Source organism: Ictidomys tridecemlineatus, chromosome 8 (assembly GCF_052094955.1).
Source record: "Ictidomys tridecemlineatus isolate mIctTri1 chromosome 8, mIctTri1.hap1, whole genome shotgun sequence".
Classification (NCBI taxonomy): Eukaryota; Metazoa; Chordata; class Mammalia; order Rodentia; family Sciuridae; genus Ictidomys; species Ictidomys tridecemlineatus.
In genome coordinates this window covers 71,631,997-71,652,806 of record NC_135484.1, presented here as the reverse complement: position 1 = coordinate 71,652,806, position 20,810 = coordinate 71,631,997, and the positions used below count along the sequence as shown (strand labels likewise).

Here is a 20,810-nt window from a genome sequence, read left to right as displayed (position 1 = left end):
GCCAACTCAGTCAGGACCTGAGCAAAGCCCCTAGGCTTGGTTTCCTGGATAGAAGGACCCTAGGAAATAAGACACCCCGCAAGAGGGCTCATTTCATACCTCCAAAGCCAGGTCTCATGCTGAAATCGTGGTCATCTATCCTCAGCAGCTGCTCCGACTTTGTCAGAGGTGATTTGGTGATGTCAGGGCTGCGTTTCAGAATTGGGCTGCTGAGGGGAAGAAATAGGTGGATCACAAATCCTAACCAAGGCAGGTAAAAACTGTTCATATTCTGACCATATTGACAGGTTTGATGGGATGTGTTATTTCTTCTTCTAGTCCTGGATATCCCCTCTTCCATTCTCCAGCTTTTTGGGATAAATAAACTGACCCTGAAGGTCTAGGACAGTGGTTCTCCAAGGAGTCATGGTAAAGCTTGGGCCCTGCCTCAAAAATGCTGATTTGGATGATCTGGGAATAAAACCTTCTCAAGGCTGGAAATATTGTTGTGTAGTAGAGCTGTGTTCAACCCCAGGCACCACGTGCATGCTCTCTCTCTCTCTCTCTCTCTCTCTCTCTCTCTCTCTCTCTCTCTCTCTCACACACACACACACACACACACACATATACACACACACACATACTTCCCAGATGATTTTTATGTGTAACTACGACTGAGAGCTTCTGTCCTGGTCTTATTAAGAGGCCTAAACTCCTCCCAAAATACCCCAGTCTTCTTGGGGGAGATTAAAGCCAGTGGGTGTGTTAGAGCTTCATGTCCTTGACCTTTTGTTGGACAGTGCTGGAAGGGTGGACTCTCTTGAAAATTAACCACCCTTTATCCATGGCAGGCAGCTTCTGAATTACATCTAAATTTTTATTTATTGTCACTTTTTAAAAAATAAGTAAGAAAATTGCAGAGTTTTGCAATTTAAAAAAATGCAACGAAAAGTTGGTTCCTACCTTTGCCTCTACCCATCCCTTCCTACATCCACAGGTACTTCTCTTATTGGTTTCTTGTATTCTTCTAGATATAAGTAAATAAATACAGATATATATTCAAGGTTTTCACTAAGTTGCTTAGGTCCTTGCTAAATTGCTGAGACTGGCCTTGAACTTGCCATCCTCCTATCTCAGCTTCCTTAGCCACTGGAATCACAGGTGTGCACCACAGCGCCTATCAGCTTTCCCCTTCTTTATACGATTTACATTATATAATCTCTTCTACACCTTGCTTTTCCCTTATTTAATATGTCTTGGATTTTTTTCCATGCCAAAGTGCCCCAAGCTTCTTGTTCTTTTTACAGAGCATAATATTCCAAAAACAGATGCACCATAATTCATGTGACCAGTCCTCTACTGGCAGACACTGAGTTACCCCAGTCTCTTGCCATTACAAGCAATGCAGCAGTGGCCTTCACTATTCTTCATTTACCCATCAACACCATCTTTAGAATCCTCAGAAACAATTAACCATCTTCCTAGCTCTGTCTTATGCTGTGTCCTCTCTAGGGGACCATCACACACACTTCCTTTCCATGGCATTTGCAGGTAAATGGATGCAGCTGGAGAATATAATGTTAAGTGAAGTTAGCCAAAAAAACAAATGGTAAATGTTTTCTCTGAAATAAGGAGTCTGACTCATAGTAAGGTAGGGAGGAGGATCATAGGAGGAATTGACGAACTCTAGATAGGGAAGAGGGATGGGAGGGGAAGGGAGTGGGCAGGGGTTAGCAAGGGTGGAGGAATGTGATGGACATCATTATCCAAAGTACATGTATGAAGTCATGAATTGGTATGAACATACTTTATATACAGAGATATGAAAAATTGTTCTATATGTGTAATAAGAATTGTGATGCATTCCGCTGTCATGTATTTAAAAAATAAAACCAATTAAAAAAAAAGAAATTGTCATGCTGCTGCTTTGCAGCCAATAAAAAATTTTATGTATGCTCTGGGGAAACACACACACACACACACATACACACACACACACACACACAATTAACCGTCTTCCCAGCTCTGTCTTATGCTGACACCAGGTTGTGTCCGCTCTAGGGGACCATCACACACACACTTCCTTTCCCCAGTGTAGACTCGGGCATGAGTCAGCATCTCCTGGAGGGCTTCCTAAAACCTAGATTCTGGAATCTTCGCCACCCCCCTGCAGTTTTGATGCAGTAGGTCTGGGCTGAGGCCCAGGAATTGTATCTCTAACAAGGTCAGGGATGCTGCTGGAGCTGCTGGTCAGGAGAGAGCAGCTAGAGAGCTCTGCCCTGGTGCCTGTTATTCTCAACCCGTGTGGGCTCCTCCCTGTGACTGGCTCGGTCCACCTTTCAGCCCCGATATCCGGCTTCCCTTAAGAAACCTGCTAACATTGAGGAGAAAAAAACAAAATTAAGGCTGGGAGTTAGAAAAAACAGGACTCTGTCCTAACCGCCTACTGGGTGCCTCTGGGGAGTCTGTTTGCCTGATTGATAAAGTTTGGTTCCTGATTGCTAAAAGGGACAGGTGAGAGGGCTGAATGGGATAAAGTGTGTGAAAGCTTTATTAAACTATAAAGCGACACACAGAGGCAAGGAGCCTTTGTTCCCATTGTCAGCTGAGGAGGGAGTGTCCCTTAAAATGAGGAATGGACTGAGTTTGTAGCAGAATTGGCCCAGGAAAGAATCTGAACAGGGAATCGGGACTGCGAAGGAGGAAGCTGGGAGCACAAAGGGAGGAGAGCCTGCCCCCTCTGTGGTGAGTCCACCTCACCCCCCACCTCCTGGCCCCCTACATCCAGGAGCCATTGCCATTTCCTTTTGGGCTCCCCTTCTTCTGGTCCCACCCTCTGCTTCCAGGTCCTTGGGTGGCGGGTGGGGTGGGGCAGTTGAGGTGTGGGAAGAAACCTCTTTAGAAGGGTGGGTGTGCTTTTATGACCATACCCGCCTTGCTTGTGGACATCTTCATGTGCTTCCCGTCTCTGTCTTTGAGGCCGACTATGAAAATAAAAAATAAAGACATTCTAGAGACAGTCTGGGTACTCAAATCAACCTAGCCCCCCCCTCTCCGCGCACACTTCAGATTGCTTCAAATCTAACCAGAATCAAATAAGGGGGAAAAACTGAGATTCAAAGCACTAACTTAGGCTTTCAATAAGCGTCTTCCAAGTACCTACAGGGACTGAAAGATTAATTATTTTAAAGAAGTGATTAAAAAAAAAACTGACTTAAAATCTCTCCCCCTCTGGTCTACCCAAGGCTGAAATTGATGCCATTCTTTCAAAGGGTTCTTCTTCTTCTTCTTTTTTTTCTGATACCAGGAATTGAACCCAATCACTGAGCCACATCCCCAGCCCTTTTTTATTTTGATACAGGGTCTTACTAAGTAGCTGAGTCTGGTTTTGAACTTGTGATCCTCTTTCCTTATTTAGATTGCACATTTTTAAAATTTTTTTTATTATTAGTTGTTCAAGACATTACAAAGCTCTTGACATATCATATTTCATACATTTGATTCAAGCAGATTATGAACTCCCATTTTTACTCCGTATACATATTGCAGATTCACATCGGTTACACGTCCACTTTTTTACATACTGCCATACTAGTGTCTGTTGTATTCTGCTGCCCTTCCTATCCTCTACTATCCCCCCTCCCCTCCCCTCCCCTCCCATCTTCTCTCTCTACCCCATCTACTGTAATTCATTTCTCTCTCTTGTTTTTTTTCCCCCTTTCCCCTCATTTCCTCTTATATGTAATTTTGTATAACAATGAGGGTCACCTTCCTTTACCATGTAATTTCCCTTCTCTCTCTCTTTCCCTCCCCGCTCTCGTCCCTGATTAATGGTGATCTTCTTCTCACTCTCTTCCTCCCTATTCTGTTCTTAGTTGCTCTCCTTACATCAAAGATGACATTTGGCATTTGTTTTTTAGGGATTGTCTAGCTTCACTTAGCATAATCTGCTCTAGTGCCATCCATTTCCCTGCAAATTCCATGATTTTGTCATTTTAGTGCAGAGTAATACTCCATTGTGTATAAATGCCACATTTTTTTTTATCCATTCATCTATTGAAGGGTATCTGGGTTGGTTCCACAGACTAGCTTTTGTGAATTGTGCTGCTATGAACATCGTTGTAGCAGTATCCCTGTAGTATGCTTAGATTGCACATTTTAAATTGGATCCACCATAAATAAAACTTTGGAGAGTAATACATTGTCTGGTAAGCTGTTTTCCCTTGGTCCTTACCCTCTAGCTATGGTTTCAGTCAAATGACTATGGGAAGTGATGAAGAAGAAGGAGAGAGAGATCAGAGTATATGTTATCTCCTTTCTTTGATTCCAGGAACTAGCAATGCCTGCGTTGTTCTGCCTGGGGGTAGTTAAAGCTTCCTGCTCTTCCTAGTCCTTGGGAACAGGAGGATGCCTGGTTAGTTCCCTGAACCCCACCCATGTCTTTGTGAGTATGTCTTTAATTCCTTTATTATTGTTTAAGCCCTTTTGAGTGCAATGCTGTTTTCTGCTAGGACTTCACTGATGCAGTAGGGCACATTAGGATGGACATGCAGGGATTATGTTATCTGTAGTAAAGTGGAGCAGAGGCAGGTGTGAGCTCTGCAGAAGGGCGAAAAGCTAAGACTGGAGGGCAATAGGCCAGGAAGGGCAGAATCCTCAGCACATCAAGCACCTTGGGCAGAGATGGTCCCCAGTGGACTTACAGCACAGGTTAGTTGAATAAAGGAAGGCACCATCCCCTTTACATGGGCACCCGGAAAAAGAGATAGGCAGGACTGAACACAGGGGTCACAACAGAAAACAAGTTTGGTCCAGTACTGACTCCGACTTTAGGCCAGCCTGTAGAACTGGACACTGCCCAAAAGGAGGTTTGTCACACTCTGAGATGCCACCAATGTTGCTCCATGAAGCTCAGGGTCTAGCGTAGGGAAGACTGATAAACAGGACCCTTAAAATCTTTTTATTGTTGATTAATATTTTTGAATAACTGTGTAAGAAAAACTGGAAAGTAGGTTAGGCATAAAGAAGACGAAAGCAATTCAGAAATAACCTGTCATTCTATAAATATCTTTACAGTCCTCAGAGACAGATTGCACTGTAACTTGCTTTTAAACTCAAATTATAACACCATGAAATACTTTCTCATGTCATTGACATCTTTTTACTGGTTGTGGATATGATTATTAATGTTGAAAATAGTAGGAACACAAAATAGTGGGAACAATGAACACTGCTGAGCACTTAAGACCTGCTAGGTACTGTTGTGATTCATATGACATGTTTTCAGCTTACATATTCCTCTCCACACTCTGTGAGGCAGGCCTTATCATTACCCCCCAATTTAAATATGATAAAACTAAGACACAGAGGGCTTACGTAACTTAAAATGATGGCACTAGGAGTCAGACACAGGGGGTCTGACTCCAAAGGTTGAAAGCAAAATTGGTCACAGTGTCTTTTTGAAAGATCTGCCTCCCCACTGCCAGGAATTTGGGTCAGAGGTGAAGGTCTTTCTCTCATGCAGAAGTTAGCATGGACCTTACAAAAAACTGGTGCCCAATAAGTTTTCATTGAATGAGCCCTCAGGGAGGGCTATGCAAAAAGAATATACATGTTCCAAGTTACTTTTTTTGAATGCTTATTTTCATTTTGGATAGAATAAAATTCCCACCTATGAAACTTGGTGTCTGTGTGCTGTAGTTTCTATTCAGCTAGTGTGTATTTTTTCCCACAATAGGTCTCTAAAACTTCTCCCAGGTTGAATGGGTGGTGGTGGTGGTGGTAGTGGTGGTAGTGGTGGTGGCGGCAGGTGGGGGTGGGGATGGGAGACCTTTGATGATGGAGGACTATGGAAGGCTCAGCCAGCGCACAAGAGTGCACCTGATAAATTGATGACATCATCTCTGAGAAGATAGGGAAATTAGTTTTGACAAGGAAGCAAAAATGAACTAGCAAAAAACAGTCCTGCTTTCTTGGCATTCATCAAAACCAAGGAAAGAGATGCTTGTTTGTGGTCCAAATACTGGGATATGGCCCTGACTTCTCTTTCTCCCTACTTCCTCACTGTGGGAACAACTGGGCATGTCCAGCTCTAGCTGCACTGTTTGGAGGTAGGTCTGGCTGTAGAGATACCCTTTTCTGATGTGCAAAAAGTCTTTGAATAGACCAGCTGGGGCCTTACCCACACCACCCATCCCACCAATCCTGAACCTCTTCCAGATTTCTCTCCCTGCCCTGCTCCCACTGCCCTATGCATCATTCTTTCTCACAAGGGAGGCAGCAGGCTTTCTTGCTTTTGCCTTGCCTTTCTCTAATCCAACCATCATATCAACACCACGTAATGAGAATTGTAATCACCACTCCCCCTCTTAAAAACCATCACCCTCAAAGTCAAATCCATAGTCATTGGGCATGCACAGCCCATAATAAGTCTCTACCCTCTGCCTTGACTCCCACTCTGGTCCAATTACTTACAGTTTGCAATTACGTTTCTACACTCTGCTCCTGATGTCCCAGGTGTCTGCAGTGTCTTTCCCACCATTCTTCACCCCTCCCTGCCCAAACAACTCCATGTGTTCCCAGGTAGAGTACTACTGCCTCTGGAGGCATTTCTGGGCCTTTCTCTTTCCCACTGAATTCTCTACAGGCTTTTGTTAGGATGTGTACCATCCTGTGTGGCAATGAGCTTTCTGACCACCTCATTCCACTCTGAGCTCAATAAAGGAAAGCCTCTTCCTTATACAACTCGTAGGCCCTTAGCAGTGCTCACAGCTTTTTTTATGAAGACTTAACAGAATGCAGAAGGAGAAGCACAAACCCAAGGGTGTATTCTAGAGAGTTTAATGAACCTATGAGGCCTCCTTGGTGCACAGGAGCTGACACACCTCCAAGCAGTGGAGCTGGGACTGGACATGCCCAATTGTTCCCATGGGTGAGGGTGAGAGACAGGAGGATTCAAGGATAATATCCAGGCATTTGGACCACAAACAAGCATTTTTTCCCTTTGGTTATTACAAATGCCAAGATATCAGGATTGTTTTTGCTAGCTAGTTCTTACTTCCTTGTCAAAATTGATGTCTCTATCTTCTCAGAAATGATGTCATCAGTAGGACTCAAAGACATGATAAAGTAAAGCAAAATTTTATAAAGTTGAGTTCTAGCTGGGAGAGTCCGTAGAAGGAAAGAAGCTGCTTGAAGAAGGGACCATGTTAGTAAAAGATTACAGTGAGGCTAAGGTTCTGCTAACAGAATCCTGCTTTACTTTGATATTCTCCCACAAAGAGAACAGCCTTCAATCTGGAAAAAGTGAAGAGAATTCGTTGCTGCCCAGGAGAGTGAACATGACAGCATGAGATCAACCAGCTCAATGATTCAGCCCTGCTTGTGTATCCGAGGAATCACTTAAGGAGTTAAAAACAAACAAACACACCATATCCCAGAGCAATTAAACCAGAATCCCTGAGCATGGGACCCAGTCATCAAGTCATCAAACTCCATATTTTGAAATTCTGAATGTTGTCAGAAAATCAGGCTCTGATGTTCTGACAACATTCAGAATTTCAAAATATGGAGTTCAAGTCTGCAGACCCAGAGGAATGACATCTCCAGAAATTTAAGGATAGTGTAGCAGAGAAAACCTGGAAGATGGGAGAGTGGCCAGACAACTAAAGATGGGGAAATGCTTTCTTGATATTCAAAAGGTGGAACAGAGTCCTGTGGAAACTGCTAAGGTTATGTTCCAGGTTGATTCCTGACCATGTTCGAGAACTTTGGTTACAAAAGGACTTAGGAGCATTACTGCATTGGATCATGTGCCAGTAACATAAACCAGTATGAGTTCAATCAGAGCAAAACATCCTATACTGATCTCATGTCTCTAAGTGGGGCCTCCAGGTTAGCAGACCAGGGAGCATTACTGGGTGCTGTTCATAATGTGAGTAGGCCTCCTCTAATCAGTTGAAGAGAGAAAAAAAAAAAAGACTGAGGGTTTCCAAAGGAGAAGGAATTCTGCTTGCCAACTTGCCTTTGTACTTAAGACTGTAGCATCAACTCCTGCCAGAATTTCCAGGCTGCTAACTAGCCTGTCCTACAGATTTCAGACTTGGCAACCCCTACAAATGGTCTTTTTTTATTAATTTTTTTTTTAGTTGTAGATGGACACAATACCTTTATTTAATTTATTTATTATTATATGATGCTGAGGATCCAACACAGTACCTCATGCATGCTAGGCAAGTGCTCCACCACTGAGCCACAACCCCCGGCCCCTCTACAAATGTCTCGAAGCTGATTTCTTAAGTCTCTCTTCCCTTCTCCCTCTCTCATTGATGGATGGATGGATACACACATGCATACATACATACATATGAACATGTACATATGCATGCTACTGGCCTGTTTCTCTGGAAGGAAAGGGATATAGGTATGCAACTGAGGAGGGACAGAGCACTACTAGCTGGAGATCCCTCAATATACAGTGTGAACACTCCTTGGCTTCTGAGGTCTGAGCTTGGAGCCAAAGAATAGCAGGGGTTGTGGGTGTGGGCAGAAATAACCTGCCAACTGTATTCTATCATGGGGTCATCAAATCAAGCTATCTTTCTACCACCCATCACTGACTTTTGTTCCTGCCAACCTGGTGGGTCCTTGACTCACAGACTTGGCCTGCATTCGTCTTCCAGGGAGTGAAAAGGGCACTTTTGTCAACTTGCTTCTCTGGCAAAATCTCAGTCTAGCCCATTCCTTATTTTCTTTTAAGTTTGGACATAAGTTCCCTGTGCCTTTCTCCTTGAAGGCACTGGTTCCTTTTAGGAATTTAAAGCTCTGAATTTCTTCCTACCTATTCTCTTTGATAGATTCTCAGATTGTGCTTTTCCTATTTATTATAGAAAAGACTACTTTCTAACTTGTAGATCTGAAACATGAAACAGCTCACATTGAATCATTTTTTACTTATAAAAGCATTTCCTCATGATTCGACTTGAGGTTTACATTTGTCAACATAACTTTGAGTTTTCATTTTACGATGATGAGAGGAGAACCCAGGAAGTGGAAAAAAGTAGGCTATGGGACTCAGGGTAGGCTGTGGGACTGTAACTTAAGATTTGTACCTTTGGGGACCTTACCCTTATCATCTTTAATATGAGATGGTTTCTAAGGTCCTTGAAGTCTGAGATTCTGCAAGATTTATTTGATTAACATCCACTCTGCTCCCAGACTGTGAGCACCTTTCGGGAAGGAGCAGGTCCATGTTGCCCATCATTGTCTCCCAAGCCATGGGCATGGTGCCTGGAGCAGAGGGCCCTACATACATATTTGTTGGATGGATGAATGAAGGAACTAATGAAGTACAGGAATAGCAAAAGGCAAGAGGAGCCACTTATTTATTTATGTCAAGCATTTTTTAAGCATTCACCATAAATCAGATGTTGTACTTCAACATGAAGAAACAAAGATAAATGGTGCAGGTTGAGAGGAGGCAATAGCTCTTAAATATTTCAATGGGAGCAGCATGTGCAGAGGCCTCAGGAAACCTTAGAGAAGGGCAGATCTTAGGCAGAGAGACAAGACCCAGGAAATGCAAGGTGGGGACTTAACAGTCCAGGCAAAAATTCTGGAGAACAAAGGAACAAGATGAAGACAGAGCACTACTAGCTGAAGAGAAAAATCAAAGTTCAGGGTATTTAGAATGATCAGAGAGATCTATCTCATAATGCATTGACTCCCACTTAGTCAGGTGTGACAGAGATTTGATAGCAACATCTGATGCAGCAAGGTCAAAATCTTATTGTTGCGCTCTTATGGCTTCTACCCTTCATCGTCTGACCCTGTCCAAGTCTCTCCTAGCTTAAAATTCTTGCCTGGTTCCCTGTCTTGTCTTCACTCAAGCTTAATCTTTCAGTTCATGGTCAAGTTTCTTGTAAGTGTTGTCTATAGTCATTCCATTTTCTCCTGTCCTTGCTACACTCGATTGACACCTGTCTCTTCTTTTTAAAGTATTAACGGTATTTAATTATTTTATCCTATATCTTTTTAAATTATTTTTTTAGTTGTGGTTGGACACAATACCTTTATTTTATATATTTATTTTTATGTGATGTTAAGGATTGAACTCGGTGGCTCACATGTGCTAGGTAAGTGCTCTACCACTGAGCCACAACCCCAGCCCACTTTATCCTATATCTTAAGGCTCACTTCTTACTCCTCTGCCCAGTGGATTTGGACCTTGGTGTGATCTGTCCCTACTGATCACTCCCTCCTGGAAACCCTGGTCCCCTCACTGGAATGCCTCCCAGTCTGTAAGCCTCTTGAGGCTGTATCTGATTTAGTCATTGGTGAAGAACCCATTGCCCAGGATGTTAACTGCCATTAAACATATTTAATAACTGTCAAATAAATGGCTTTCTTAGTGCCTTTCTAATCCAGCTCTGTACCTATTTCTCTGTTCTCTTTTTACTAGTTTCCTCCACTGAGTCCTCTTCCTCTAATTTCTCCTTAAATATTGTTTTTCCCTAGATTCTAACCTTGATCCTGCTCTTATTTCTTGCTACATGCTCTCTCTGGATACTTCATCCACCATGCCTATAGAGACTACCTTGGAATCCATATCTCCAGCCCAATATCCCTCCTCAGTTGCATACCTATATCCCCTCCTGCTACTGGAAAGGTGTCTGTTGGTATCTTGCAGGTACATCCAGATCCATATGTTCTACTGAATTTATCATCTTTACTCCTGAAACTCCTCCTCCTGTTTGCTAGTTCCCGCACCACCATCTACCCAGTCATACAATCCAAATACCTAAACTTCTCTCTCACCCTGAAACCAATCAAATTCTGGCAATTCTTGCTCCATAAAATTTCTCATCTCCATCTCCTCCATCCTTGTTTATTCCATTATTATTATCCTAAATCATTCTCTCTCCAAATGGAAATCTACTGGTCAGATCCTCTTTATCTTCACTATAAATGTGAATTCTTTAGCATTGCAAAGAATGTATAATAATTGTTCTTCTGGCTTCTGGTATGGTCAGTTTGCTCTCCTAGACCCTGAGCTGTCATTTTTCCTGGAGCCTGTGGTGTGAACAGGTTATGTTCAGGGAGGAGGAGAGACAGTAATGTTGAATCATTCTAGAAACACTTTCCAATGCTGTGGCATTCTGATCTTTACCATCTGATTTGTGAAAGTGAGCCCACCTGGATATGCCTTCCCTGGAGATTCTGTGAAAACATATGAGTTATTTGCCAGAGTAGAGACTAGAGTTAGAAAAGTGAGGTGCAAAATCTAAAGAGACAGTCAGAAGTTAGGGCAAAATCGAAAGAGACAGTCATTGTCAGGGCTATGCAAGCACCTCCCTATATTTTGCACCCTAGGAACCTCAGCTTCCTCACCCCAGGTATGTCTGTGTTTACCTTGTTTCCTACTTTATTAGCATGAACCATGAAAAGAAGACAAGCATGAATTATTATCAGCAGCTTGTGGGTTTAGAGTCTGGAAGAAACTAAGTGGGCCATTTAAAAGTTTAGGCTACATAAAATAAAATTTAACCTGTCTGATGGGTTATAAATTGGGTCCACTTGAGATTTTGGAAAGAAATTTGGCCAAATATACCTAGAACTTTAAATGTTCTCATGGAATGAAAGCCATCAAGAATACAAATAATAATAAATGCTGGAGAGGATGTTGGGGGAAAGGAATACATTTCAGTCCAGAACATACCCAGGAGTCTCTCCTAATTAAATATTCATGTATACAGATAACTACTTTTATGTGCAAAGATGTACATACAGAATATCTATAGTTTCAAAGAAGAAGCAACTAAATATACATAAAGGAAAATGTTTAAGTAGTGGCACATTGTGTATTATTATACATATTTTACTTTATTGTGCAGCCAATCAATTGAGAATTCTATAGACTTTTAAAATAAGCAAACATGCAGGTAATATATTAGATACAAAAAGGTTACAAAACTATAGACATAGAATAACCCCAAACCAGTCAATATTCAATATATGATTAGAAAAAAGACCAGGAGAAAATACACTAAGATGCTAACAAAGTTCCTTCCAGGATTGAGGATTATGGGTAATTTTTGTGTTTTAAAGTTGTTTTCCCATAAATTATCACTGTTGGCATATGATATGATCCTATATTTAGAAGATCCAAAAAGCTCCACTAGAAAATTGATAGAGATAATAAATTAATTCATCCAAGTAATTGGTTACAAAATCAGCATACAAAAATCAAGTTTTCCTATACATCAATAGTGAGTCTGCTGAAAAAGAAATCAGGAAAATAATTCCATTCACAGTAGCCATTAAAAAAAAAAAAAGAAAAAATACCCTAATAGTAATCTAACCAAGGAAGTGAAAGACCCCCTACAATGAAAACTACAGAAAATTGAAGAAAGAAATTAAAGAAGATATTAGAATATGGAAAGACCTCCCACGTTTATGGATTGGAAAAATCAATCAATATTGTTAAAATGATAATACTACCAACAGCAATATATAGATTCAAAGTATTCCTCTCAAAATACCAAAAACATTCTTCTCAGAACTAGAACAAATAATCCTAAAATTCATTTGGAAGAATAAGAGACCCAGAAGAGTCAAAACAATTTTAAGCCAAAAATGAAATGCTGGAGCATCATAATTCCTGACTTCAAACTATACTACAAAGTTATTTTAATAAAAACTGATGGTACTGGCATAAAAAAAATACATAAACCAGTGGTACAGAATAGAGGACACAGAAACAAACCCACACAGATACAGTCATATCTGATCCTCAACAAAGGTGTTAAAACACACTTTTTTTTTTCAATAAATAGGGCTTGGAAAACTGGTTATCCATATATAGAAGAATGAGACTTTCACCCTATATAAAAGTCAACTCAAAATGTATAAAAGACCTATGAATTAGATCAGAGACTTTGCAACTCCTCAAAGAAAACAGGGTCAGCACTCCAATATATAGGTGCAGCCAATGACTTCCTCAATGGGACTGCTAATGCTCTAAAAATATTATTGAGAATTAATAAAAGGGGTGGCATAAATTTTAAGAGTTTCTGCACAGCGAAGGAAACAAGAGTAAGAGTGACTATAGAATGAGAGAAAAATCTTTGCTAGTTACTCTTCTGACAAAAGATTAATATCCAGAATATAAAAAGAACTCAAAAGACTTAACACCCAAAGCAAAACCAAGAAAACCAAATAACTAAATTGATAAATGAGCAAATAAATTGAACAGATACTTTTCAAAAGAATAAATAAAAATGGCCAATAAATGTATGAAAAAACATTCAACTTCTTTAGCAATGAGGGAAATGAAAATCAAAGCTACTTCATCATTCCAGTTAGAATGGAAGCCATCAAGAATACAAATAATAATAAATGCTGGAGAGGATGTTGGGGGAAAGGAATACATTTCACTCTCAGTGGGATTGTAAATTAGTACAACAACGATAGCAATTAGTATGGAGTTTCCTCAAAAGACTAAGAATGGAACCATCATACAATCCATCTATACTATTCCTTACTGTCTATCCTAAAGAATTAAAGTCTTCATACTATAGCCATATATGCATACCCATGTTTGTAGTAGCACGATTCACAATAGCCAAGTTACGGAATCAGCCTAGATGTTTATTAGTGGATGAATGGATAAAGAAACTGTAGCATACACACACAATGGAGTTCTATTCAGCCTTAAAGAAAAAATGGCATACACCTGTAATCCCAGTAGCTTGGGAAGCTATTTGAGGCAGGAGGATCACAAGTTTGAGACCAGTCTCAGCAATTTAGTGAGAGACCCTGCCTCAAACTAAAAATTTTAAAAAAGGGCTGGGGATATTGCTCAGTAGTTAAGTACCCTGGATTCTCTCCCCAGTACAAAAAAAAAAAAAAAAAAAAAAGGAGGAGGAGGAGGAGGAGGAGGAAGAGGAAGAAGAAGAAAAGGAGGAGGAGGAGAAAATTATGTCATCTGCAGGAAAAATGGATGGACTTTGAGAACCTTATGTTAAGTGAAACAACTCAAACTCAAAGTCAAGGGGCATATATTTTTTCTCATATGTGGAAACGAGATAGGAAAAAGGAAAAGAAAAGTATGTGTGTGTGGAGAGAGGGAATCTCATAAAAATTAAAGGAATATCAGTAGAGTAGAGGAAAAGGAACCAGGAGAGGAAAGAGAGGAGGGAAAGCACAATTACTAGAAAAGATACTGAACAAATTATATTGTTAATTGTGTGCAAGTACAAATACGTAACAATGATTCTCACCATTATGCCTAAGGCACCGATAAAAATGTGGAAGATTTTTGGTTATATGTGTCGACATAATAAAAAAAGAAAATTTGAAAAGTAATCTTTAAAAAGGAAGTCTATTTCACTAAGATCAGAAATAAGAATGTCTACTCTCAGTATTTCTATTTAACTATAGAACTAAAAGTCCTTGCCAGAGCAATTACACAAGAGAAAGAAATGAAAGATATCCAAAGAAAGGAAGCAAAGTATGAAATTGTTGCTGTTTGCTGACAATGTGATCTTTTTTCTTAATTTTTTTTAGTTGTTGATGAACATAATACACCCATTTTATTTACTTATTTTTATGAGGTGCTGAGGATTGAACCCAGTGCCTCATGCATGCCAGGCAAGGGCTCCATCACTGAGCTACAACCCCAGCTCCAATAATGTGATCTTACAAATGAAAACTTAGATTTCATCCCCAACTGTTACAACTAATATTTGAATGTATTAAGTTGCAGGATACAAACCAACACACAAAAATCATTGGGGTTTCTATATTCTAATAATGAAGTAAAGAAAACAGCCCCATTTATATATTCTAATAATTAAATAAAGAAAACAGCCTCATAGCTAAATTGAAACATGAATAAAATATTTAAGAATAAATTTAACCAGGGAGGTATCAGTTACACTAAAAATTATAAAAACTGATGAAAGAAATTGAAGAAGACACAAGTAAGTAGAAAGATATTCCACATTCATGAATTGGTATAATTTTTTTTTAAAGAGAGAGAGAGAGAGAGAGAGAGAGAGAGAATTTTTAAATATTTATTTATTTATTTTTAGTTATTGGCGGACACAACATCTTTGTTTGTATGTGGTGCTGAGGATGGAACCCGGGCCGCACTCATGCCAGGAGAGCGTGCTACCGCTTGAGCCACATCCCCAGCCCCATGAATTGGTATAATTAATATTATTTTGGGGGGGGGGTTGCTGGGGATTGAACTCAGGGGCACTTGACCAATGAGCTACATCCCAGCCCTATTTTGTATTTCATTTAGAGACAGGGTCTCACTGAATTTCTTAGCGCCTCACTTTTGCTGAGGCTGGATTTGAACTTGCAATCCTCCTGCCTCAGTGTCTTGAGCTGCTGGCATTCTAGGCGTGTACCTCTGTGCCCATCTAATTAATATTATTAAAATATCCATAACTACTCAAATCAATATATAGATTCAATGCAATTCTTATGAAAATTCCAATGGTATTTCTCACAGATATAGAAAGAACAATCCAAAATTGTTCATGGAAACACAAAAGACCCCAAATAACCAAAACAAAATCTTAAGCTAAAAGAACAAAGCTGGAGGCATCATACTATTTGATTTCCAACTGTATTACAAAGCTATCATACTTAAAACAGCATGATCTTCGCATAAAAACAGACTCATCAACCAATGGCTCAGAATATACAGCATTTCTAGTTGTGCATTTATAGTCAGTTGATTTTCAACAAAGGTCTCAAGAACACTATGATGGAAAAATGACAGTTTCTTTAATACAGGGTGGTGGGAAAACTGGATCACATACAGAGGAATGAACTTGGACTCTCATCTCACATCCTATGGGAATCAACTCTTAAAGGATTAAAGACCTAAATGTAAGACCCGAAACTATAAAAATATTAGAAGGAAGCATGCAGTAAAATTATAAGACATTGGTTTAGGTAATGATTTTTTAAAATCTGACTCCAAAAGCTGAGGTAACCAAAGCAAGATAAATGGGATTACATCCAACTAAAAAGCACAGCAGAGGAAACAATTTGCAGAGTGAAGAGCTAACTTATAGACCAGGACAAAATATTTGCAAGGTGTACATCTGAGAATGAATTACTGCCCTAAATATATAAGGAACTCAAACAACCCAATTGTAAAAAAGCAAATAACTAGATTTAATTTTTATGTATTTTTTGGTGGCACTGGGGATGAAAACCAGAGGTGCTTTACCACTGAGCTACATCCACAGCCCTTTAAGTTTTTTTATTTTGTTTTGTTTCAAAATGGAGTCTTGTTATGTTGCTGAGACTGCCTTCAAACTTGTAATCCTCCTGCCTCAGCTTTCCAAGTTGTTGGTGTTACAGGCGTACACTACCATGCCTGGTGAATAACCTGATTTTACAAAGGGCAAACCAGGAACAGCAATATATGCTTATAGTCCCAGCACTCAGGAGGATGAAGCAAAAGAATTGCTTAAGCCCAGGAGTTTGAGACCAACTTGGACAATACAGTAAGACCCCCTCTCCCCAACTATTAAAAAAGAGCAAGGGGCCAATTTGTTTTTTCAAAAGGAGACATAAAAATGACCAACAGATAAATGAAAAAAGAAAAAAGCTCAATAACATTAATCACCAGGGAAATGCAAATTAAAACCACAATGAGATATTACATCACACCTGTCAGAATTGCTGTTATAAAAAAGATAAATGCTAAGCATTAGAGAGGATGTTAAGAAAAGGAAATCTTTGTACATTAGTGGTGAGAAGATAAATTAATACAGCTATCATGGAAGACTGTATGGAGGTTCTTAAAAAAAAAAAAAGAAAAATAGAATTTCCATAAGATCCAGCAATCCTACTTCATAGTATATACCCAAAGGATCCGAGTTCAGGATGTTGAAGAGACACCTGCATTTCCGGGTCCACTGAAGCACTATTTGCAATAGCCAAGATATGGAAGCAACCCAGGGGTCCATTGTTGGATGAATGGTATGTATTATCAATGGAATACTATTTAGCCTCAAAAAAGAAGGAGAGTCTGTCATTTGTGACAGAATAAATGAACCTGGAAGATATTATTCTGGGTTTAACAAGTCAGGCACAGAGACAAATACCTAAAGCCAATGACTGTCTCCTTTCTAAGCTCCAACTCCAATAGACTAATTGTTTCTAAATGCCTAAAAGAGATCTCCACAGACTATCTGACCACTTTCTTAAATTTAATGTCCAAAAATAGACCTGTCTAAATACCACATGATGTCACTTATATGTGGAATCTAAAACAACTGAACTTTTTGAACCAGAAAGGAGAATGCAGTTTCCAGAGGCACATGGGGAGGGGGATTGGGAGGAGATACTGGTCAAGGGGGACAAAATTTCAAATAGACAGAGGTATTAGTGGGTTTTTTTTTGCAATATATTTCACAGCATGGTTACTGTAGTTATTAACATTACATTTCAAAATTGCTAAGAGAATACATTTCAAATGTTCTCATACACACACAAAAAACCCCTGAAATGTATTTGAGGTGATGAATATGTTAATTAGCTTGATTTAATCATTTTGCATTGTGTATGTATTTATACACATATAAATATATGTAATACATAAAAATAGCATCACTTTATACCCCATAAATGTATAGTTATAATTTATGAGTTTATAATAAAATAAAAAATTAATAAATAAAATTAAAATCTTTACTTTTAAAAAAATTTTTAAACAAAAGTCTAATTCACTGTGACTTCTTAATCACCCGCATTTGCTAATAGGTTTTTACTCTAACTTGGGAGAGAGGATGAGAAGTTTTTGATGACAACCAATATGGTTCATTGCTATTGTTACTTTTAATTCCTATGAGCATATTTGGTTCAAGCAATCTCTATGGTTGTTTCATTCCACAAATTACACTGTTTGCCAAGCTGATTCTGGTGGGCACAGTGGGCTTTCTCAGTACACCAGGGCTCATGGTAGCCTCTAGATATTTAAGCTCCTAGTTTTATGATGTTGCAAAGCAGCTTGAAATAAGTGCTATGAGCTATACTGGCTGTGTAGGAGCCCATTCGTATAAGTGTCTCTCAAATCCCAAGAGGCAGGGCACTGAGAAGCAAGACATAACCTGCCCCCAGCCCTAAACTTCCAAAAGCTCAATTTCCTTTCATATTCATTGGTATTTCCAGCTCTTCTAGAAAGCCAAAATCAGACTTGGAGCTAAGGCTAAGGATCAAAAATCAAAGATGCCTTTATTGACTCCATTTCCTCATCAGTCAAGAAAGAGTGCTGGACTAGGTTGTCTCCACAGTCCTGCTTTATTGACTAAAGGCATCCAAGCAGGTGGGCAGTGCACATACATGCAACCTTGCCATCAGAGCACCCAGGTGAGGCCAAGTGCAGAAGGGCCGGTGGGGAGTCGCTCCTTGTCTAAGCTCCATCTGCACAAGCTGGTACGGCTGGGGCTGCACGTACTGTGTTGGCAGCTCCATCCCTGCCCCCTCCCAGTTTACAGGTAGGCAATGATCAAATGGTCCTTCAAGTCACACAATCTACCTTTTTTTTTTTTAAGATTAAGAAGGGACCCACATATCTAATAATAATAAAATAATTCTCCAAGATTAAAGGTCCAATAGGTGATTTGAGAACTCAGAGATTTGTTCTAAACCTAGGATACGGATATCAAAGAATTGCCCTTAATATTTTAGAAAATGTGCATATATTCTTTTTTCCAGAATCTCTGTCACTCAGAACAATTATTAGTTAAGAGTTTAAGAATATAGGATGATAATATTATCTAATCTAGCATCATTATAAAAGAAAAGGAGAGAAATGGGAGAACAAAGGGAAAGGGCATCCACACAGAACACAGAAACTGAAAATGATGCTCGGTTCCCAGAACAATGCCCAAGCTTGCTCTGCACACCCTCGTTCCCTAAAATCCTCTGTGGCTCAATGTTCACTCACCTGCCTTTCTTAGACATCTCGTGCACTTCTCTTCCTGGCCAGTGCACTCTGCTTTCAGTGGCCAAAACCCATCCCCACCACAAAAGGAAGATACCAAATTTCATATTCTGGACAGCCAACATGGGTTTCAAAATCCAAACACGTCTCTCAAGAAACCACAAAAAGGAAACGGATGTTCTTTTCTCTCTTAAGACATTATTGGTCTGTTCATTATTGGAAGGATGTTTACTCATGCAAAAAAAAAAAAAAAAAATCAACCGGCAGTATGTAATCTGGCAAGCAGGAGAAAGCAATTTCCACTAAACCTATAAATCCTCCTACGTCAGATGTCAGGGATTTTCTGAACTGAGGTTGAATTCCTGTGTCCCTGGGGAACAATTATTTTGGCTGGTCTAAATTAGTTCATCATCAAATGGGGCAAATACGTTAGTCAACGTCTGTATTTTCTTGTCCATTGCATAGAAGGAAATAAAAACGGACCACAGCAATTTCCAAAATGAAAAAGTCCAGAGGTGCTGAACTGCTTCATATGCCATGTTAATAGCTCCTCCCCAGATCTATTTTAAGCTTCCAGCCATTACTATTTGCTTTGCTGAGGGTGGATTTGGACAGCTCTCGGCCCCCACTCCTTCTTGTGGCTGAATCCCTAGGACCTCAGACATTGATCAGCACCTGGGCAGGTCATCTCTGTAGATATTGGGAGGGTGAGCAGAGTTTTTAAAATCCTTGTTCTGCACAGAAAGAACTAAATTTCCTTGTCAGTTGCATTATTCTTACTGCAAACCTCATTGTACTTTTCACATTTGAAAAATGCCAGTAATAAATGAACTGTAGCCATCAAGTCTGTGTTAGCTACAGATAGTTTTTCTTTTCCTTTGATGCTTGCTCAAAGACTCTGCTCTAATCTGTAGGCCCGAGTTTGTGTCTTCATCAAAGGACAGTCTCAGAGCCTTGCGGGAGAGGACTGTACTCTGTACTCCAGACCACTGCCTCTTCAAAGCTGAACTTTGAGTCTGTATTGGCAGACTTGAGTCACGATTCCCAGAACTCTGTAGTTGAAAAGCAGACAGTTTCACAAAACTACTAACCCAAGATCCAGCAGAACAAGAATTAATTGTTGTGCTTTGGATACGGTTTGAACATGTTCTCCAGTGGTTCGTGTCCTGGAAGTTCAGTTCCCAGCATGGTGGTGCTAAAGTGGTGGAACTCTTAAGAGGTGGGGCCTAGTGCCAGGTAATTAGTTTATATGGAGGTTCTGCCTTCAGAAGGAATTAAAGGGACCCTATTAGTGAGAAAGTTGTTATGAAAAGAGCAAGCCTGGCCCCTGATATTCTCTCTCTCTCTCTCTCTCTCTCTCTCTCTCTCTCTCTCTCTCTCTCTCTCTTTTCTTTTCTTTCTTTCTTTTTTTTTTTTGGTACTAGGGATTGAACTCAGGGGCACTCAACCACTGAACCACCTCCTCAGCTCTATTTTGTATTTTATTTAGAGACAGGGTCTCACTGAGTGGCTTAATGCCTCACTTTTCCTGAGGCTGGCTTTGAACCCACAATCCTTCTGTCTCAGACTCCCGGGCTGCTGGGCTTACAGACATGCTCCAGCATGCTGGGCCTTGATTCCTGTCTCTTTGTATGACTGTTCTCTCCCTCTTGATATACTCCCAAGATACCATCTGCCTGACTTCGATGTGATCAGACCTTCACCAGAGGCTGAAACAGTGAAGACAGCTGATCATGGATGCTTAACTTCAAAAACTATGAGCTAAATAAACCTCTTTTCTTTTTACATTACTCAGGCATTTTGTTACAGCAACAAAAAATAGACGAATAAATACATAGGCTTATGTAATTGATGAGGG

At 40.0% G+C, this 20,810-nt stretch overlaps 1 protein-coding gene across 2 annotated transcripts in view; it reads right to left on the bottom strand.

Annotated features, from left to right (window-relative positions):
* Positions 1-19,209, bottom strand: part of Gabrr1 (gamma-aminobutyric acid type A receptor subunit rho1) — a 37,673-nt gene extending 18,464 nt beyond the window's left edge. Inside the window, exons 1-3 of one of the 2 annotated variants that reach the window (XM_021726010.3) lie at positions 18,956-19,209; positions 2,910-2,963; positions 100-209 (exon numbers count right to left, since the gene is read on the bottom strand). In XM_021726010.3, the coding sequence (XP_021581685.1) occupies positions 100-209; positions 2,910-2,963; positions 18,956-19,188 (397 nt within the window). In that variant the 5' untranslated portion in view covers positions 19,189-19,209. The remainder of the gene's footprint in view (positions 1-99; positions 210-2,909; positions 2,964-18,955) is intronic. The other variant, XM_005324711.5, reaches the window with a different exon arrangement.
* Positions 19,210-20,810: the final 1,601 nt, after the last annotated feature.